The sequence below is a fragment of the Haliotis cracherodii genome, unplaced genomic scaffold, assembly GCF_022045235.1.
Source record: "Haliotis cracherodii isolate W230 unplaced genomic scaffold, xgHalCrac1.p SCAF_4, whole genome shotgun sequence".
In the NCBI taxonomy this organism is placed as follows: Eukaryota; Metazoa; Mollusca; class Gastropoda; order Lepetellida; family Haliotidae; genus Haliotis; species Haliotis cracherodii.
In genome coordinates, this window is record NW_027266297.1 from 48,102,415 (window position 1) to 48,120,306 (window position 17,892).

At 41.3% G+C, this 17,892-nt stretch overlaps 1 protein-coding gene across 3 annotated transcripts in view; it reads left to right on the forward strand.

Moving 5' to 3' along the window:
• Window positions 1-17,892, forward strand: part of LOC139478918 (nuclear factor 1 X-type-like) — a 273,086-nt gene that overhangs the window by 227,732 nt on the left and 27,462 nt on the right. For all 3 annotated transcript variants that reach the window (XM_071261607.1, XM_071261605.1, XM_071261606.1), the window contains 3 exons: window positions 7,592-7,772; window positions 8,663-8,811; window positions 13,172-13,400. In XM_071261607.1, coding sequence (XP_071117708.1) covers window positions 7,592-7,772; window positions 8,663-8,811; window positions 13,172-13,400 — 559 coding nt within the window. The remainder of the gene's footprint in view (window positions 1-7,591; window positions 7,773-8,662; window positions 8,812-13,171; window positions 13,401-17,892) is intronic.

The following is a 17,892-nucleotide window of genomic DNA, read 5'->3' on the forward strand; positions in this document are numbered from 1 at the left end:
CTTCTATTGTACCCGCCGAAGTAGATAATCATATGTCATGTCTCACAGCAGAGAACCGCCCTAAGGTGGAGAAGAGGATTCACGAAGAATAAGAATCAGGGCATTATGAGAAAGTATTATACAAGCCCTTCATTGGGAGTGCTCTTAGTGATGTGCCAAAGGATAGCACGGACATCCGTTTGATTCATGATTTCAGCTTACCCAAAGGAGGGTCATTGAATGATTTTGTGACTAAGGAGTCCTTTTCTTACCAGACTATTCATGATGCGGTGAACAAGCTTTTGCCAGGTGCTTATATGGCGAAAGTTGACCTTAAAGCAGCTTATAGGAGTGTGGCAATGCACCCTTCAAACTAAGTGTGTACAGGTCTTAAGTGGACTTAAACAGGGGATACCGTACCAACATATATGATTGATAAACGCTTACCGTTTGGTGCCAGACGGAGTCCTTTCATATTCAACTGCATTACTCAATTCATCAACCGATATTTTGCAAGTTTGAACCTGTGTGCAGTCGTGACATACTTAGACAACTTTTGGATTGATGCTATTTCTTCGGAGAAGTGTGAACTTTCCCTGTTGTGCTTAATTAGATTTTTACACCAACTGGGCTTTGAAATAAACTGGAACAAGGTCGAAGGGCCTGCCACCAAAGTCACTTTCCTGGGCATTGACATTGACTTGGTGACTGATGTTCTCGCCTTGGCCCCTAAAAAGTGGATTTTGTGCAGGAGTTAATGATCAAACCTAGAGCCTCAAGACATCAATTGGAACGCCTTGCTGGCAAGTTGTGTTGGCCATCACTTGTCATCCCTTGGGGACAGTTACACGTCCGGACTATATTCAACTGCCTTTCTTCCTTGCCTGAACCACATGACAAGTGCAGAATAGACCAGTTACTCGTGGATCTGCAATGGTGGATCAAGTTTCTTGTTGAAGGAGCAAATACTCGTCGTATTTGGGATCTCAGACCGGTTGAAACAGTGTTCACGGATGTATGCACACGTGCAGATGGAGCATTCCATGAGTGTGATTGGGTCTATGTGGACTGGGAAATAGACAGATCTAATCTTTCAGATTACCATATTAACTTGAAGGAACTTTCAATAGTGTGCATAGCAGCTGAGAGGTGGTGTACTCAATGGTCAAATAGATTTGTGTGTGTGATGTCTGATTATCAGGCTACGGTTGGAATGATTAACAACGGTACCTCAGGTTGTTTTCCCGGCAGTGCATTGTCTCAGGGAACTGAGCTACCTAGCTATAAAGTACAATTTTACTATTTTTGCTGAGTACCTGACGGGCTCAGAGAATGTGATAGCTGATCCTCCAAGACTAATCATTATGATTACCATAAACTGTTTGCTGCACGTGTAGCAGCAGGAAGGAACGCCTATTAGGTGGGACATGGTGGACAAACGGATATATACAATGTGTTCCACAGGACAGAGGGCCAGGTCCTGTCAATCATGCCAGAGCATAACCCACACTTCCAAGGGATGCCCCAATCTCATGGACCCAAGGATCAGACTTCCAAGCGGGCAGTTCGACAGGCCTCAACAAGCTACTGTCAAGGCAAAGTCAATGCCAGAGGTTGACCCAAAGTGCGCATCAACGGCAGAGAAGTGTGCAACAATTTTAATGACCAGGGCTGCCAGCGACAAACCTGCTACTTCGAACACGTGTGTGTTCTCTGTAAAGACACAAGCCACGTGAGACAGAACTGCAGGGAGAGGAAGCATAAGACATGACCGACTCCAGACGGGCTGGCTCCCCTACTATCATGTAGACCTGTTAACCTAACACCAATCAATGTGACTCATCTAAAATATGAACTTTCATCTCTTCCAGACCAAATTTCCTCCAACTACCTAATCAATGGACTTACACTGGGCTTTGACCCTCTAATCGCTCCTCTGCCTACTACAACTGTCGAGTGTCCCAACAACCTGAGTGCCCGACGAGAGCCTTCTACCATCACAAAACTGGTCCAGTCAGAAGTGGCAAGGGGAAACGTGATAGGACCTTTCACCAAGTCGCCTTACCCCATCTATCGAGTCAGTCCACTAGGTTTAGCTGAAGGCAAGTACAGCCGCAAGAAAAGACTAATTTTGGACCTATCAGCCCCACACGACAAGCCAGACATCCCAAGTGTAAATGAACTAATTTACAAAGACTTGTGCTCCCTGCCCTATGTGACCATTGACAACGCTATATCTCTTATTCTGGAAGAAGGACCAGAGGCCTTGATGTGCAAGGTTGACATTTCTGACGCCTTTAAACAGGTACCCATTGCACCCAAGTTCTGGCTGTTCTTTGGATTCAAGTGGGAAGAAGAGTTCTATTTCTATACATGTTTGGCATTCGGATGCAGATCAAGCCCAAAACTTTTCGACTCCCTCTCAGGAGCAGTATGCTGGATTCTGCATAACAATTATGACGTCAAACATATTCTCCACCTCCTTGACGACTTCCTAACCATTGATGCGCCAACTGCTGATGCCCAGAAAATCATGAACACTTTATGCGAACTCTTTAGGCTACTCCAAATACCATTAGCTGAACATAAGTCAGCAGGTCCCGTTCCAGTCATCAAATATCTGGGAATTGAACACAGCCTAGCCTTACTGGAATTATACCCCATTGTTGTGGCAGCCATCTTGTGGGGACATAGATGGTCACAAAAGTGTGTGCTCTTTTGCTGTGACAATATATCAACAGTTCATATCATTAGGAAAGGCAGATCTAAATGTATTAAGATTATGTCTTTAATGAGAACACTAACCTGGACTGCTGCTAAAGGTAACTTTGTCGTCATCGCGCAACATATCCCTGGCGTTCATAACAGCATTGCTGATGCGCTCTCTCGTTTGCAGCTCAAGAAATTCCGAAGTCTAGCGCCATCAGCAGAGAAGAATGCCACACCATGCCCTCCCAGTTCACAAGTCATCTGGATTTGAATACCCATACCGCCATTACCCCTTGCACCAGACACACTTATGCCACAGGGATGCAGTGCTACATCAAGTTCATGATCCGTGTGTACCTGTTTTCCATGGAAGCCGACACTCTGCCTCCAGTGCAAGAGACGTATCTCCAGTACTTTCTGGCCCACTGTTTCGGGGTCCTTAAGCTCGCCTATACAACAGTGAAAATATACCTGGCGGGTATTAGGTATACTTACTTGCAAGCCTTATTACATATTGTGTTTGATTCCCCAGCCTCTGGTGCCTTCGCCCGTATCCAGACTCTGATGAGAGGATACAAGAAGTTACAATCTCCCGTCAAGAGTAAGAGGCTTCCCATTACGTATGACATTCTCTGTCGGATCGTCACTCTCCTAAGACAGGGTGTGCTAGGACCTTACAATGACTTGAATATGGAGACTATGTGCACCATTGCCTTCTTTGGATTTTTACGTTGTGGCGAGTTTACCTGCTCATCTAGTTTCGACGTCGATGCCAACATCTGCGTAGAAGACATCACATTCGATCCAAATCGTGCCAGGTGCATTTTACGACTCAAAGTGTCTAAGACTGACCCTTTTCGTCAAGGCGTACATATCTTTTTGTTCGCTACGAAGAACCTGGTGTGCCCCTTTCGCAGCCTGACACAACTCGTAAGGATCAGACGACAGAGTGGGGCACGTAACACCGACCCCCTCTTTGTGGACAGCTCCTTTACAGCCATTACCAGGAATACCTTTCTGAGATGGCTCAGCATTATATTGTGTCGCGCTGGTTTTAGTTCCAGTGGGTATTCAGGACACTCTTTCAGGATCGGCGCGGCCACAATGGCAGCTCAAGCTCGCCTTATCAAGACTCTAGGACGATGAAGCTCTGACTGTTTTACTCGGTACATCCGAACCCCCGAAGCTACCTTGCGCCAAGCCCAGATCTCCCTATGTACCGTATAGACTTGATTTCGACCTGACGAAGCGCCATATTGTACCACGTCAGTTTGTGTATATATTTAGATGGTTGTGAAGCATCGTTCCCATCCCATGTTTAATCATGACCGTTAGTTGCGTGTGCCATCGTTCTTTGTGCCAAATCATCTCAGGACTCTTCTGTAGTGTCTGTTGTACCCAACTGTGTAGAGCACAGCATATGGACTCCACTATGTGCTAAGTGAGGATATACAGACATTGTGCCATAAATTCCATACCCCTGCTACTGCCTCCCAGTGCTCGCTGTGATACAGACTATATGGCACGTGTACAAGGACTGATGCTATTAAACTTTGTTTACATATTATTCCTTGGGGGCACTCAGTTGCTACACATACTCTCTTTGGGCGTCTGTAGCCCCCAACTCATACCATATAATGATATACCTATCCCTAACCTAACACTCGGGGCTTCACGACCTCCAAGGGTACATCTCTACTAATACTGGGATCCACAACAATACTCGGGTTGACGACCCACTAACAAGCTATCAACCCAGGATCCACGATCCTCGGGGTACTCTTTCTCTATTCCTATCACTCAGGTTTACGACCCACTAGCACCAGCAACCGAGGTAGCCCCCCTTTGTCGCCAATGTAAATAAATTATGATATTATATTCCATTGTTTGTTGTTGTTTGCTGCACAAAAATTATTACACAATTTTTCAACTAGTATTTAGGCCTAGACACCAGAAGTTGCGCCAATAGTTCTTAGTTTGACTACAATATATGGATATGTCACAGGTATCAACACAACATTGCACATAAGCAACTGATACATAAGTAATGAAATAAACTAGATGTTTTGACCTACATTAGGCACATCTAGATAATATTGTACTTAAGATAAACGAAAACTCCAATATACATTCGAAGACAATTTCAATCAGTATTTCCTTTTCTTTCACAGAATTTTCACACAAAAAAACCCTGAGTTTGATCATTAGATCCACAAGTGTCTCGTTTATTTTTGTTCGGGGAATTTGGATACACCTCACACACAAGTTTTCAACACAATCTGGCATCACTTCCCGTTTGTCCACACCAGTCCTTCATCTGCTGCTACGTTTAATATCCATTTATTCAAGTCCGAGAATCTAGGATCTCTCCAAACACTTCATCTATTTAGCTCAGTCCATTAGTATTTGTAGCACTGTTTTCGAATCGACAAATGTCTGTAACATGGTGGCTGCACCTTTTCCAATGCTGTTTCCCGCATGTTTGACAAAAGAAGTGTGAACAGACATATTCGCCTTCATCTGGTTCCACAAAGAAATCTGGCTGTGACACGGATTCACGAATCCCGAAAATCGGCACTGAATTTGTCAAAGTTTCTGTTGCACTTGAAAGGGCGGGAAGAGAGGCGCCATCTTGTTGATTTGAGTTGTCAGTTGGATTGATGACATCTTGAATTGGAACTTTCTCCACGATAAAGTCATTAATGTCAGAATTGTAATGCCCAAAAGCTCCCCCTGATCATCTCAAACTACTTTCCGCCAATTTAGTGTCACACGAAAATGTTTTGTTGCTCATATTGAAGACAGGCAAACTTGCAAAGTACTTTACAGATAGCAACAATCCAAACTGGGATGCACTCACAGGGCGTGGTTGCTAGGAGTCCACGTGGTCAGAAAGGGGGCAAACAAAAACTTTTAGAAATTAAATAGAAGAAATCCGCGGTGCAATAAAAAAACAACATGTACATCATGGTTTTTTTTATAATAGCAATCACGAAAACATTTCTTAACTAATAATGCAAAGTAATATATTAATTAATCCCTAGGTCATAACCCTGATCACATGGAGGGGTATTTTGAGGGAATCTTATGATGACGCCGTGAATGAGGCTGTGTTTTACATTTTGTTGAAATCAATTGACCAGGAAGGTTGTCGAGGAAGATGACAGATGCTCGTCGTGGAAGGAGAAAAATGCATCTGAGTCCGACATTGTTGCTTTGAGCTGCTAGACCAAAAATGTGTTCATGTTGAAGTAGTTACAAGAGAGGATGATACCTGAATAATCTTCATTAAGATCATGTTGAAATCTGTGTTCAGGCACATGACAGAATTAGCGTGAATAAATACATTATTTATCTGAAAATCGTTTCGAAGTATGTGAGGCTGTCTGTGTTTTGTTTCTATTCCGACGTGAAATATAAGAAATTCTACAAGATCTAGATTTACCATTGCACTGTCATAATGGAACCAGGTCAACTTTATCTTTCTTCAGTTGTTTATTAAAAATTCATTTCCGAAGCAATGCGACTTGATCTAGAATCTACGTCATAAATTGATTTTTAGACTAAGATTCTGGTACCAAGTGTTTTAAAGTACCATTTTTTAAAATGTCATAAATAATTTATACACAATTATTGAAAGACACAATTATTGCGTGGATCGATGCTCATGATATTAATCACTGGATTGTCTGGTCCAGACTTGTTTATTTACAGACCACCGTCATATAGCTGGAATATTGCTGAGTGCAGCATTAAACAACCGACCAACCAACCAACCATTTTTTTTAAAAAATTGATATTTTATTTTGTCCGCCCGCTCTCCAGTGAGTTCAGGTTTGAGGTGAGAAAAGCATACAAGAAATATGGATGGCCTTATGCAAATGACACTTGGCATGCCAATAAACAGGGAATCTGGGTCACTTGGACCCGCAAAATTTCACGGATTGAGTGACTTTAGTAGGAGGAGATGTCAGACAAAACACATTGCTACTGGGCAATGAAAACATGTGACGGAAATGACAAAATACTACTTTCATCACTTGACAATATTTTTACCAGGGTTTTAATGATCGTTGTCATCCAAATTTCAGATAAAGGCAAGACGAACACAACGAAAAAAATACACTGTTGAAATCACCGATTGCCGGGTATATTGTGAGATATGCTATTCATAAACTGCAAAGATACCGTGCACCACAGGATTACGTTTGGTGCCGTTGTACATATTATGGTGTTTTGTTCATAAACACTGCTCTTATTCATCACGACAAATGTATTTCGCTCCTGTCCAGAAAATAGTGTAGAACTAATTTGTGTGTTGGACTTGAATAAAAAAATAAATCGTAGACATTCCACAGTAACATTTTATGAAGATGTGAAGACGACATGGCAGGCTAGTTTTTGAAACCCAAGACCTACCCATTTGTTGAAAAGGTCTTGGAATCGTTTGATGGATATTTATTACCATTAAAACTTACGTCCTTTTTGTAAAACTCCCATGTGGCTGGGTGTTTACAAGACGTTACCCGTTACGCATTAACCAATGAAATTTGTGTGTTAGCATGACATCATATTGACCTGTCAGATTGTATAAGCTCAGCCCACTCAATGCAGTAGATTCCCCTTTAAGTAATGGGTTTTCAGATGCTGAGCTATATCTTTGTTCAAGAACACCTTTCAAATCTTTTGGCTTGGACGATTAAATAAAAGTGGTCTGGCTCACTCTTGAACTTTTTATGGATTAGGTCAGCTGTCACATGATTTGGTCTAATTGGTTCATAATGCTGTTCCCTTTGTGGGAAAGTTTTGGTCACTAAGGTAAAGTTGGAGAGGAACAGACTCTGTCTTTGCATTTCAGTCATCGTCATGGTATGATCCTATAAACATTATCTTTGTGTTTCAGTCCAGTCCATCTACACCACCAATGAAGAGTCCTACAAAACTACCCCAGTTCTTTGCACCGGGAATGTTGCCACCTCCTCCTCCACCACCACCAAACCTTGCTCGGCCAGTTGCTATTCTCCGTACATCTGATGGACAGGCTGTGATCAGCAGCAGTTCTCCAGTATCAAGCTCTGCATCAAGTAACAATCAATTGAAATCACTTTACTTACACCTTTACACCAAGAAAGAAAACATTTTTTTAATCTCTTTCAGGGTGAATGGCCCAACTTTATGCAAAGCTGTAAATGCTGTAGAAAAATGAACAAATTATAAAAAGTAAATATTGAAAATTGTCTTATTGGCTATTACTCACTATTTATTTTCAGCTACAACCTTTGACTCTAACGTACCCTCCTTTTCATGACGATGTGTTACTGATGCAGCTGAAACTTAGTCTAAATGATGCCAGCTATGGTGTCACTGAAAAAGTGCACGCAAAATTCCAAGTAGACTTTACACATGTTCCTCACCAATGATGGCACCGGAATTTGTTGAAGTTGTTTGAATCTGATTTTCAATATGGCTGCCACTGAATCCACACATTGAAAAAGCTATTTAAGGCCATTTTTTCAGTCATTTTGTTCAAACTTTTTTGAAAGTTGGTATAGAAGTGTAAAACTGCTTGACCAAAGAAGCTGAAACTTCACATGCTTGTTCCTACCCCAAGCCACATTTGTGCTATTACATTGCTATTTGTTTTAAAATGTAATTAACGGTATGTGTGTGGTTAGAAATATGAGTTCTATTCATTAAAACCTTTATTTGACTGTTGCACTTTTGACAATGCTAATGCAAACATTCTCTCAAAATGCACTCTAGACATCTGATTTCTAGACATTGTTTCCTCTGAAATTGCCAAACTGAGGATGCTGAACTTGATGTGTATGTTTCTTCTTTTAATGACATTATATTTTGTTTAATTCTATGGAATTTATTGTTTGATTTGGGTCCTGTTAACTTCACATCCAGGTGAGCTACTGTGCCATGACACTTAATTTTCTTAGTCTACCAATGTATTATTTTTCTTCAGGTACCAGTATCTCTACAGCTAACAGTCCCAGTATTGTATCCAGCTCTCCAGGCACCCCACCTGTTAACAGAACCATTATGTCTAGTCCTTTTACTGTTTTGTCTCGTCCAGAACACGCCTTTGCACATATTCATCCTCAGGGCCATCAGGTAAGTCAGAATTCATACCCAAATCTTAAAATGATGAGCAATTTAACAAAAGAAGATACATTTTTACTCAAAGCATTTTAGGCCCACATTGGTTACACATTACAGGCTCCCAACAGGATTCGGACAATACCTGGAGCCTTTCCAGCCACCTCCGACACCTTTCCAGCTGCCTCCAACGCCTTACATGGAGCTTCATACAAAGCATGTTCCAGCAACCTGTCTCTAGATACTCGGCTCATCCGGCGTCTCTCGTCCTCTTGGCGCCTCCGGGCATGGCTTCCCTAGTGGACCTTGGTGGCGTCCATGTAACATACCCTCTGTAGTCTCTTGGTTTCGACATTTCCAACTTCGAGGCATAGTTGTAGTAGATCCTCCTGATCTAGGTGTCGTTCTCACAGTTGTTCTCCAGTACCGTTGAGAGTACCTTGCAGCCTCCTCAGATGGCTCCTTCACCCAATCTTATGAGGGCTCCGTCTCTGATTGCGATTGGCATCTTGGCCTCAACCAGGTTCCAGACTTGTCCACTTGACCACAGTCATGACATACAAACAACACCAGATTGACCACATGCATTCCCACGTACTTGTGGCGTTACCAAAGTACCCGCCATCTTGGCTACTTAGCTCTGACTGAATGGGACTTGCTCAGCCAACCTTTGTGATCCACTTCCCAGGCCTCCCAACACACATGCTTGTGCCTCCACCTATGCCAGAGATGAAACTGACTTCAAGGCCGTGGCTCAGGTATTGCATGCCAATGCTCTCAGATCCTCTAGATCTGGTACATATCCCCCTAAGAGGAACTCCCTCCAGCCAAAATGAGGACGTGACTACGGCCTTCTGGGGCAGAGGACAAGGCAAAGGCAAGGCCTCCGGTTTGTACCAACCACGCCGTGACCACCCTGATGCGGAGGTGCCGACTGCAAGCCCAAGTATAGATATGACAAACACCTACAACTTGCATTTCCAACCCTAGCCATTCAAGTCATCAAAAATCCTGTAGGTGGGAGATTAGGGCACTATTGTGGAACTGAGACATCCTGGGGCAACCATACATCACAAACATACTGCGCCAAGGGTATCAGCTTTGACGACATCCCCAATAGCTGACACCTATCCCCCCACACTACAGGGGCTACTGCTAGCCAAAAAAGCCATAGAGATTGTACACACACCAGCAATTACACCAGGCTTCAACTCACCAATATTCCTGGTCCCCAAGAAGGACTCAAACAAATATCAAATGATTCCCTGCTTGGCAGCTTTCAACAAGCGCTATCTGGAGGGTCCACCATACTTTCAGGTGCCCATTCCCAGGCTCCTCAGATCCAAACATGCCCTGATCAGCCTAGACATCCAGGACGCTTACCTGCATGTACCAATCCACCCCAAAGACCTTAGCTTCTTCTTTGAGGGAGTCCACTCCCAATGGGCAGTCCTCCAATTTGGAATTTCTTCAACCTCATGGCTTTTCACACGCATTACAAACAGCCACGCTAATCCGCTACAGGGATTTCACTATGCGCCTCCTTAGTCACTTAGGCTGGATTATCAATGTCCGGAAATCAGATTTCACACCTGCGTACAATCTCAAATTTATCAGAGGCTGCTTTCAGACCTGAGCACGACCGCCTCTCTGAATCCAGTCAGAGGTGGAGCCGAATCCAATGCCATCTACTCCCTGCGCTACAAGGAACCCGCATTCTCCACCAATGGCAGGCGCTCTTTGGTCTCCTCACATCAGTGCAGGACCTCTCTTCTTACATCATGCGCCAGGACCAGTCAGCCTTCATTGTCCTCCTCGACCACCTAAAGCCACATCTCCACTCAACAACAGTGGCATATCAACAACCTGGAACTGGAAGCACTCATGCTGGCTCTGTCTCACTGGAAGCAGATGCTTCAACATGCTTGCACCATGCATAGCAACTGCTCAATAGGAGCCATAGGCTGCTTCTGGCACCATCTTTGCCAGTAACTATTTGCACGATGTCGCCCTTGAAGACGTCTAAGGCGTCCACAATTTTGGCCTTTTGGTGGTTGCCCATGTGGTCGCCACCACAAGACGCCATTGACGCTTCAACAAGTCCAGAGCCAGCCTTTCGACCTCTCTGGTGTGCGCACCTCAGACTAGAAGGTTACATGCTACACTGGCTTGGTACGTCAGTATCCTTTCCTGTCAACAGGCATGGTCGCTCAATGTCTTACATCGCTGTTTGCTGATAGATGGTCTCTATGTCATCTAAAGGTATGCCCTCCGCCATACCATCCGATACAGATGCATGAAGGAGAAATGCAGGATAAGTTAAAAAATATAATTAAATCCTACATATTTTATATATTTGTATACTTATCCTGCATTACTTCATCCCCTTGATGCCTTCAGATGAGCTGTTTCAGCAGTAATGTGCTGTTCAGTGATGTCACTACTTCTGGGGTAACATTGGAGCTGTGTGATACATTAGCCACACAACCAGTTGGAACAACTTCGTCTTCAGCAAGCCCTATCACAAGCTATTTCTCTCTGTCAAGAACAAGCAGTAAATGCATTAAGGAGTAATGAATGATAAGTATACAATTGTAAAAAATATCTAGGATTTTACTTCACAAAAATGAAAGTCTGACAACTGGTAGTCTTGATCACATGCTTTGTGATCCCTCTGACAAGTGTGAACTGGCACTGCTCCCAGCGCCAATGCCATTTAGAAAGTGGTCAAATGTAACAAATGTCTTATTTTGGATAACACTTTCTTAGTAAAGTAAAGTACAGATTCCAGTACTTTGGGGAGGGGGGTGGGGTGGGGGGGGGGGGGGGGTGGGGGGGGGGTGGGGGGGGGGGTGGCTGTGAGTCCCATCTGGGATTCAAACCCAGTATAGTATATTGAGTCAGTATACTGTGTCTGAGTGGGGTATTCGTCTTAAACTGGGCCATAATATCTCTGTGAACTAGCACTATAAAATCGGCATTAGTCTGGACTAGTATAAGCAGACACACATGCACACATGCATGCATTAATGCAATTTTCTTGGAAGCGACTTTAAACTCCTTTTCACCTCACCCCAACCTGAACTCAATAGTTGGAAAAACACAACTTGGCACAAATTAGAATTTGTGGCAGGTATATTGGCCAAAAGAGGGAACATCGAAGCCAACATACTGTTCATTTGCCTGAGTAATTGCTGCCACAACCACTTAACAATGTACTCAGTTAAAGTTAAGGCTGTTAATTAACTAATTTATAGCAACATCAGGAAAGCAGTGATGTTTGTGTCTATGCCTGACGATTTGTGGCCACATGATATTTCATGTGTATATGTATCAACACATGATTGCAGTGTGATTTACAAATAATGCAGTGTATGTTGAAGATGATGTTCTTTTTTGAGAACAATTTCCAATATCCACAGTAAAGACCTTCCTCATTTTAGACTTAATTTTCTTCAGTAACAAAACGTTTATGCTTCAGACCATTCATATGTTCTTTTCTCTGTGTATAAATTGGAAGAAAAAACATCATAAATAATAAATACTTTACTCAAGTATGCATTATAGATTTTTGTTGTTCATATGTAATGGGCCGGTGGCCTACTTACTGAAATTCTTATCTGTCTTGTTGACAATTTGAACTGTTAAGTTCATACCCAGGTGAGCTACCGTGCTGTGACACTCATATTTTAATCTAAACAAAATAGTAACAATGTGTATATAATTGATAATGCTGGTGCACATGAATGATGTATACCTTTTATCATAGGCAGTTTGGCAGGGTATATAGGTTTTAAATCCCAGGTAGACGTTGATGCTCTATCGGATATTTCTCTTTTTAACAACACAAGTCCGTCTGCGGGTCTACAACGTTTATTCGTGATCTTAATATGTCTATATAACTACATAGTAGTATGGCCAGGCAGGATCTCTGAGGCGCAAGAGGGCCAACCTGCCTCGCCGCTGTCCGAGGGTGAAGTCTCGACTCACAGAAAGCGTACTATCTTTAACCCTCACTGTCAGACTGCCATGTATCCTGTTACGTTACATATATATGGTCAGCCTGCAGTATCCCACACCTCATCCACAAAGTTAAGCTTCAGTGGAAAACCGGCCATTCTCTGGCATTAATTACAAACCGCTGACCCGCACATGACTTTGTGCTGCAGGTCATGGTAATGATACCCCAGCTGCTGTTATAATTTGTATTGGCAGCAGCACTCTCAATACTTAAATAGATATAATCAACTTACTTAACTGAGGGAATATATAAAATGTATATAAACTCCCTGTTAAACCTATATACCCTGCCAAACTGCCTATGATATTTTGATCGTGAGACATGCCTCTTTTATCTTAGATTTTGCTTTTGCAGGTGTTTACCTACCCCAGCATTAGTCCAGTAAATGCCATAAGTGGAGTGATCAGCCCAACTACTCTTAGCCTGATAGCATCACCTGTAGCCACGCCACGCACAACTCCTCGCTCAACACCAATACCTCGGTGGACCACACCATTTATCCCTTTGGATGAAAATATGGACTACAATATGTTGGCTAACATAATGCCTACAGTCAACCCAGAAGAAGGACTTCTGAATGAAGGTATGATACGAATATAAAAGTATATATTAATGAAAGAGATGATTCGGAGTTCGTCCATCCATCTCTCTGTCCATCCGTCCTCTTTTGAAAGGGAACTTATCAGGGGTCCGGAAAATATAAAATCCCAAACGGACATTTGCATTTAGGTCACCCCCCTTCAAATAGAGCATTTTTGTACGACGTTTCACACACATTACAAGTTGTTACGTACAGTGTTCCCTCATTATTGCGCGCTTCGGTCATAGCGCAGTAAAGCATGGCCAAAATTAACTAACATTTTTAATAAACTCAAGTTTTCCAATGACACAATGTTTTCCCCCCATTTCAGAAAACATTATCAGCTGATCACCGCGATCACGTAACACCAGAAATACCAGTGGACTAAAGTTTGCAATATATTTGATTAATTTTATTCAATATTTCATTCAATAATTACTAATAATGTTTACAATCATTTCGGTGAAATCGTATGCTAAGTGATCGGTAGATCGCACAACTCACCGTTATTTACAGCAACCACAGTCAGATTACCACTATTGGCGCCTTGAAACGAACTTGAGTTGCAAGAAAATGGATATACATGTCATGAATGCCATACCATGACTTGCTAAAAGTCATATTTGAGGCAGTTTGACTATTAAATGTCAACATAACGTTTTCGCAATCGAAATACATGTTGCGCGGGAAGTGCCTACAGTGACTGGTCAAAATCGTTCCATACGTCAAAAATATCCTGCATACCATCTGTACCAAAGTGCTACGCTTATGGTTCTTATAATTTTAAGTATATATGGTGGAAGCTGCAACTAAAATAACACGATATTGGAATATATTGTTCCTGATAAAATAATAATTTCAGATACAATTTCTTCCGACCAATGCATCAAAATTCTTTGAAGTTGCATCATTTGGTACGTTTTAACTGAATCACTGGTAGATTGGGAGGAAACGTGTGCACAGCTTATTGCTATTGCCGGCTTAGTTTACGAGAAAATACACTCGGTAATCTTAATCTCTGCATTTAAAACAATGCCTTGGAGAGCAGGAAATACATTTTAAGTGGTAAATCATCATATCTAGTGATGTTTTATATGCAATTTCATACTTTTATTGACCAAGTTTGTTATACCTGTTTATTCACCTGAATTTGCTGAAGGGATACGGTAACGCTCATCAATTATTTGGACCACGAAGGTAGCGTCGTTTGTTTTTTAAAATGTACGGACAGAAAAATTTAAATATCCGGTAAGCAATATTTTAAACCGGACATTTGAGATTCCCAATCGGACATGTCCCGCACATATGACCGTTTCTGGACCCCTGGAACTTAAGATATTGGAACAGAGTTTGTCCGTCCGTCTGTCCATCCTTCCGTCTTTCCTTCTGCTTCACAATGGGGAAAAAATAATTTTAAGTTATTCAACATTCAGGACCTACTGAAATTACATGAATGAGGGTTTGCATGCTTATCTAAGACATACTTGTCAAGACTCAGTTCGAAAATTAGCACCGTCAATTATATTTTTACTCAGTTACTTGCCAGTGAATGCCATGATCCATGTTATTTTACTTGATGCATAGTATCTGCCTTTTGTGTGTATTAATTTCACATTATTCATTTTTATCCCCCCGGCATATAATGCGGGAGGATATAGCGATCAGCCAGTCTGTCTGTCCGTCCGTAATAATTTCCTTTTCCGGGGTAGAACTCGAAATCAATTCAGTGTATTTGATCGATACTTGGCATATCTATCAGTCACATACTGAAGTTGTGCCTTTTGCACACATATTTAGAAAAAAAATTTTTTTACGTTTCCATGGCAACAAGTTGGACTTAGGTTCTATAAGGGTGGTGTTCATTTCCGGAGCGTAACTCAAAACCCATTCAAAACTTTCTAACAAAACTTTGCATGTCTATCGGACTCATGCTGAACTGGTGCCTTTTGCTATTAAGGTTACACACAACCAAATGTTTTCCCATAGACTTCTATAGTAACGTTATATTTTCTGTTTAATGTTTCAAGGTGTCTAAACTTGCTAATTTTAGTTATTTGCCAGTTTCAATGAAACAAAGTTAAAATTCCATATAATTTTGAAAATGTACAGCTTATCCTGACATAAATGTAATTCTTTTTTTTCATAATGAACAGTGTCATGCAATACCAGCTTAAAATAGTGTTTCTCTCCAATAATTTATGGTTTTATAGGGGAATGACAGATGCAATGCATTTTACTAAACAGGGGAGATAATTTAGTATTGTCGAACACTATCACATTCTTTACAGATGATTTCAGAACCATAATGTTACATTCCAAAAGAGCCAGTGGATATTATTTTCATCTAAGCAGGTTCTGGGACTGGTGTATAGCCCTTACTTTATGTTTGCAAACTAAAAAACTGCACAGTGAGGCATTAAGGGAGCACTGTCAGAAATGTGTAATGCATGAGGGTGATCTTATTATGGCACTTGATAGTGAGCAACAGAGGGGCCTCAAGTGGACTGGGGTTCTTAAGTGTACTTAATGTACCTACATGTCCAAGTTCCACAACCTCTACACAGTAATAGAGCGCAGCGAGGCAAAACAAGGGTTGTCGATCACACACTGCCAACACCGTACTTCGGATCAGCTTCTCCAAATGCCAAATTGGATGTGAAAACTTCTACTTCTTCTGCATGAGTGCACATATACTTCCCCAGTCAACATCAGGCATGCTAAAAGCTGAAAAAAGTGTTCAGACAATATCAAATGGCAAACCAGTTTGGATAAAACAGCCAGGAGTCAGTTCTTGAGGGGACAAAATGATAATTTGAAAGTCATATGAGTGAAAAATAAGTCTGTTTTAAGAAACTTAATAGAAAAATAGCATCATTCATTCACACAAAAGCACCTTACAGAAAGGTATATTGGTATGCAACATTGTTTACTATAAATAAGGGGATTTGTGACATATTCTGCTGTCAGCAGTGTACATGCTTCATACTCAAGATAACGGCATCGCGTAACTTGACTGGCAAGAGATTGACACAAGGCAGAAATTGTTGTGGCAGTGGTGACTTTATCCTAATTTGTTGTCAAATTCATCAGTTTCAATAAATTCAGAAGGCAGGAGGAGGGCTTGATGGACAGAGGTACCCTGGGGGGTTCGTGCTGAGTTCGACCACAATACAAAGCATCATTCATTTCCAGGCCATCCAAATGCTCCATTCAACCCAAAATGTCCACAACTTCACTGTCATTTTTTTAAAATTTGCCTCCATGGTGTAGCCATGGTGAAATATATAAACAGGAAAGCATGTAAAGTATGAATTACTGAAATGTGCACTCACCCTACAGGTTACACACAACCAAATGTTTTCCCATAGACTTCTATAGTAACGTTATATATTTTTTTTTAAATAACTGAGCATTCAAGAGCTATTTCTGTACATGTGTGCACAGTTTGGCCTTAGAGCAGCAATAAAAAAAATAAAAATTACCCGCTTAGCCAGCTCCTTTTCCGAGTACAGGAAGCTAAACACACCACCCCCAGTTTCGCACCAAATGTCACCTACTTGAAAATAGCTGTGGTCACATTCAGCATAAGTCATCATGTTGAAAAAGACAGTACTAAATACAGAAAAACATGGTCAGTTTTAATAACTGGATGGATGTACATTTGAAAGACATAAAAATCTTACAGAATATACTCCAATCACAGCCTGCAGATATCTCTTGATCTGCACTGAATCTCCCTACGAAAACCGCACTGTCCAAACTGGTTCTGATTTGGTGTAGTAGAATCTTTAGGAATTTAAAAAATTTTATTTTTTACATTTACATGGCAACAAGTTGGACTTTAAGGGTGGTGTACGTTTCCGAAGCTTAACTCAATAAACGTTAAATACTTCCTTACAAAACTTTGCATGTCTACCAGGCACATACGGAACTGGTGCCTTTTGCTATTTAGAAATTTTATAGATTTTTATTTTTTACGTTTCCATAGGAACAAGTTGGACTTAGGTTCTATAGGGTAGAGTTCGTTTCCGGACCATAACTCAAAACCCATTCAAACTTTCTAATAAAACTTTGCATGTCTATCGGACTCATGCTTAACTGTTGCCTTTTGCTATTTAGGAATTTTAGAAATTTTTATTTTTTACATTTACATGGCAACAAGTTGGATTTTGGTTCTATAAGGGGGGAGTACGTTTCGGGAGCGTAACTCAATAAACGTTAAATACATTCTTTCAAAACTTTGCATGTCTACCCGGCACATACTGAACTGGTGCCTTTTGCTATTAGGAATTTTATAAAAAAATTTACTTTTTACGTTTCCATGGCAACAATTTGGATTTAAGTTTTAATATAGGGTGGGTTCACTTATGGAGTATAACAAATAAACTGTTAAGTATTTCCTTGCCAAACATTGCATGTCTATATATAAAGCAGATACTGAACTGGTGCCATTTGATATTTAGGAGTTTTAGAAATGTTTATTTTAGAATTTCCA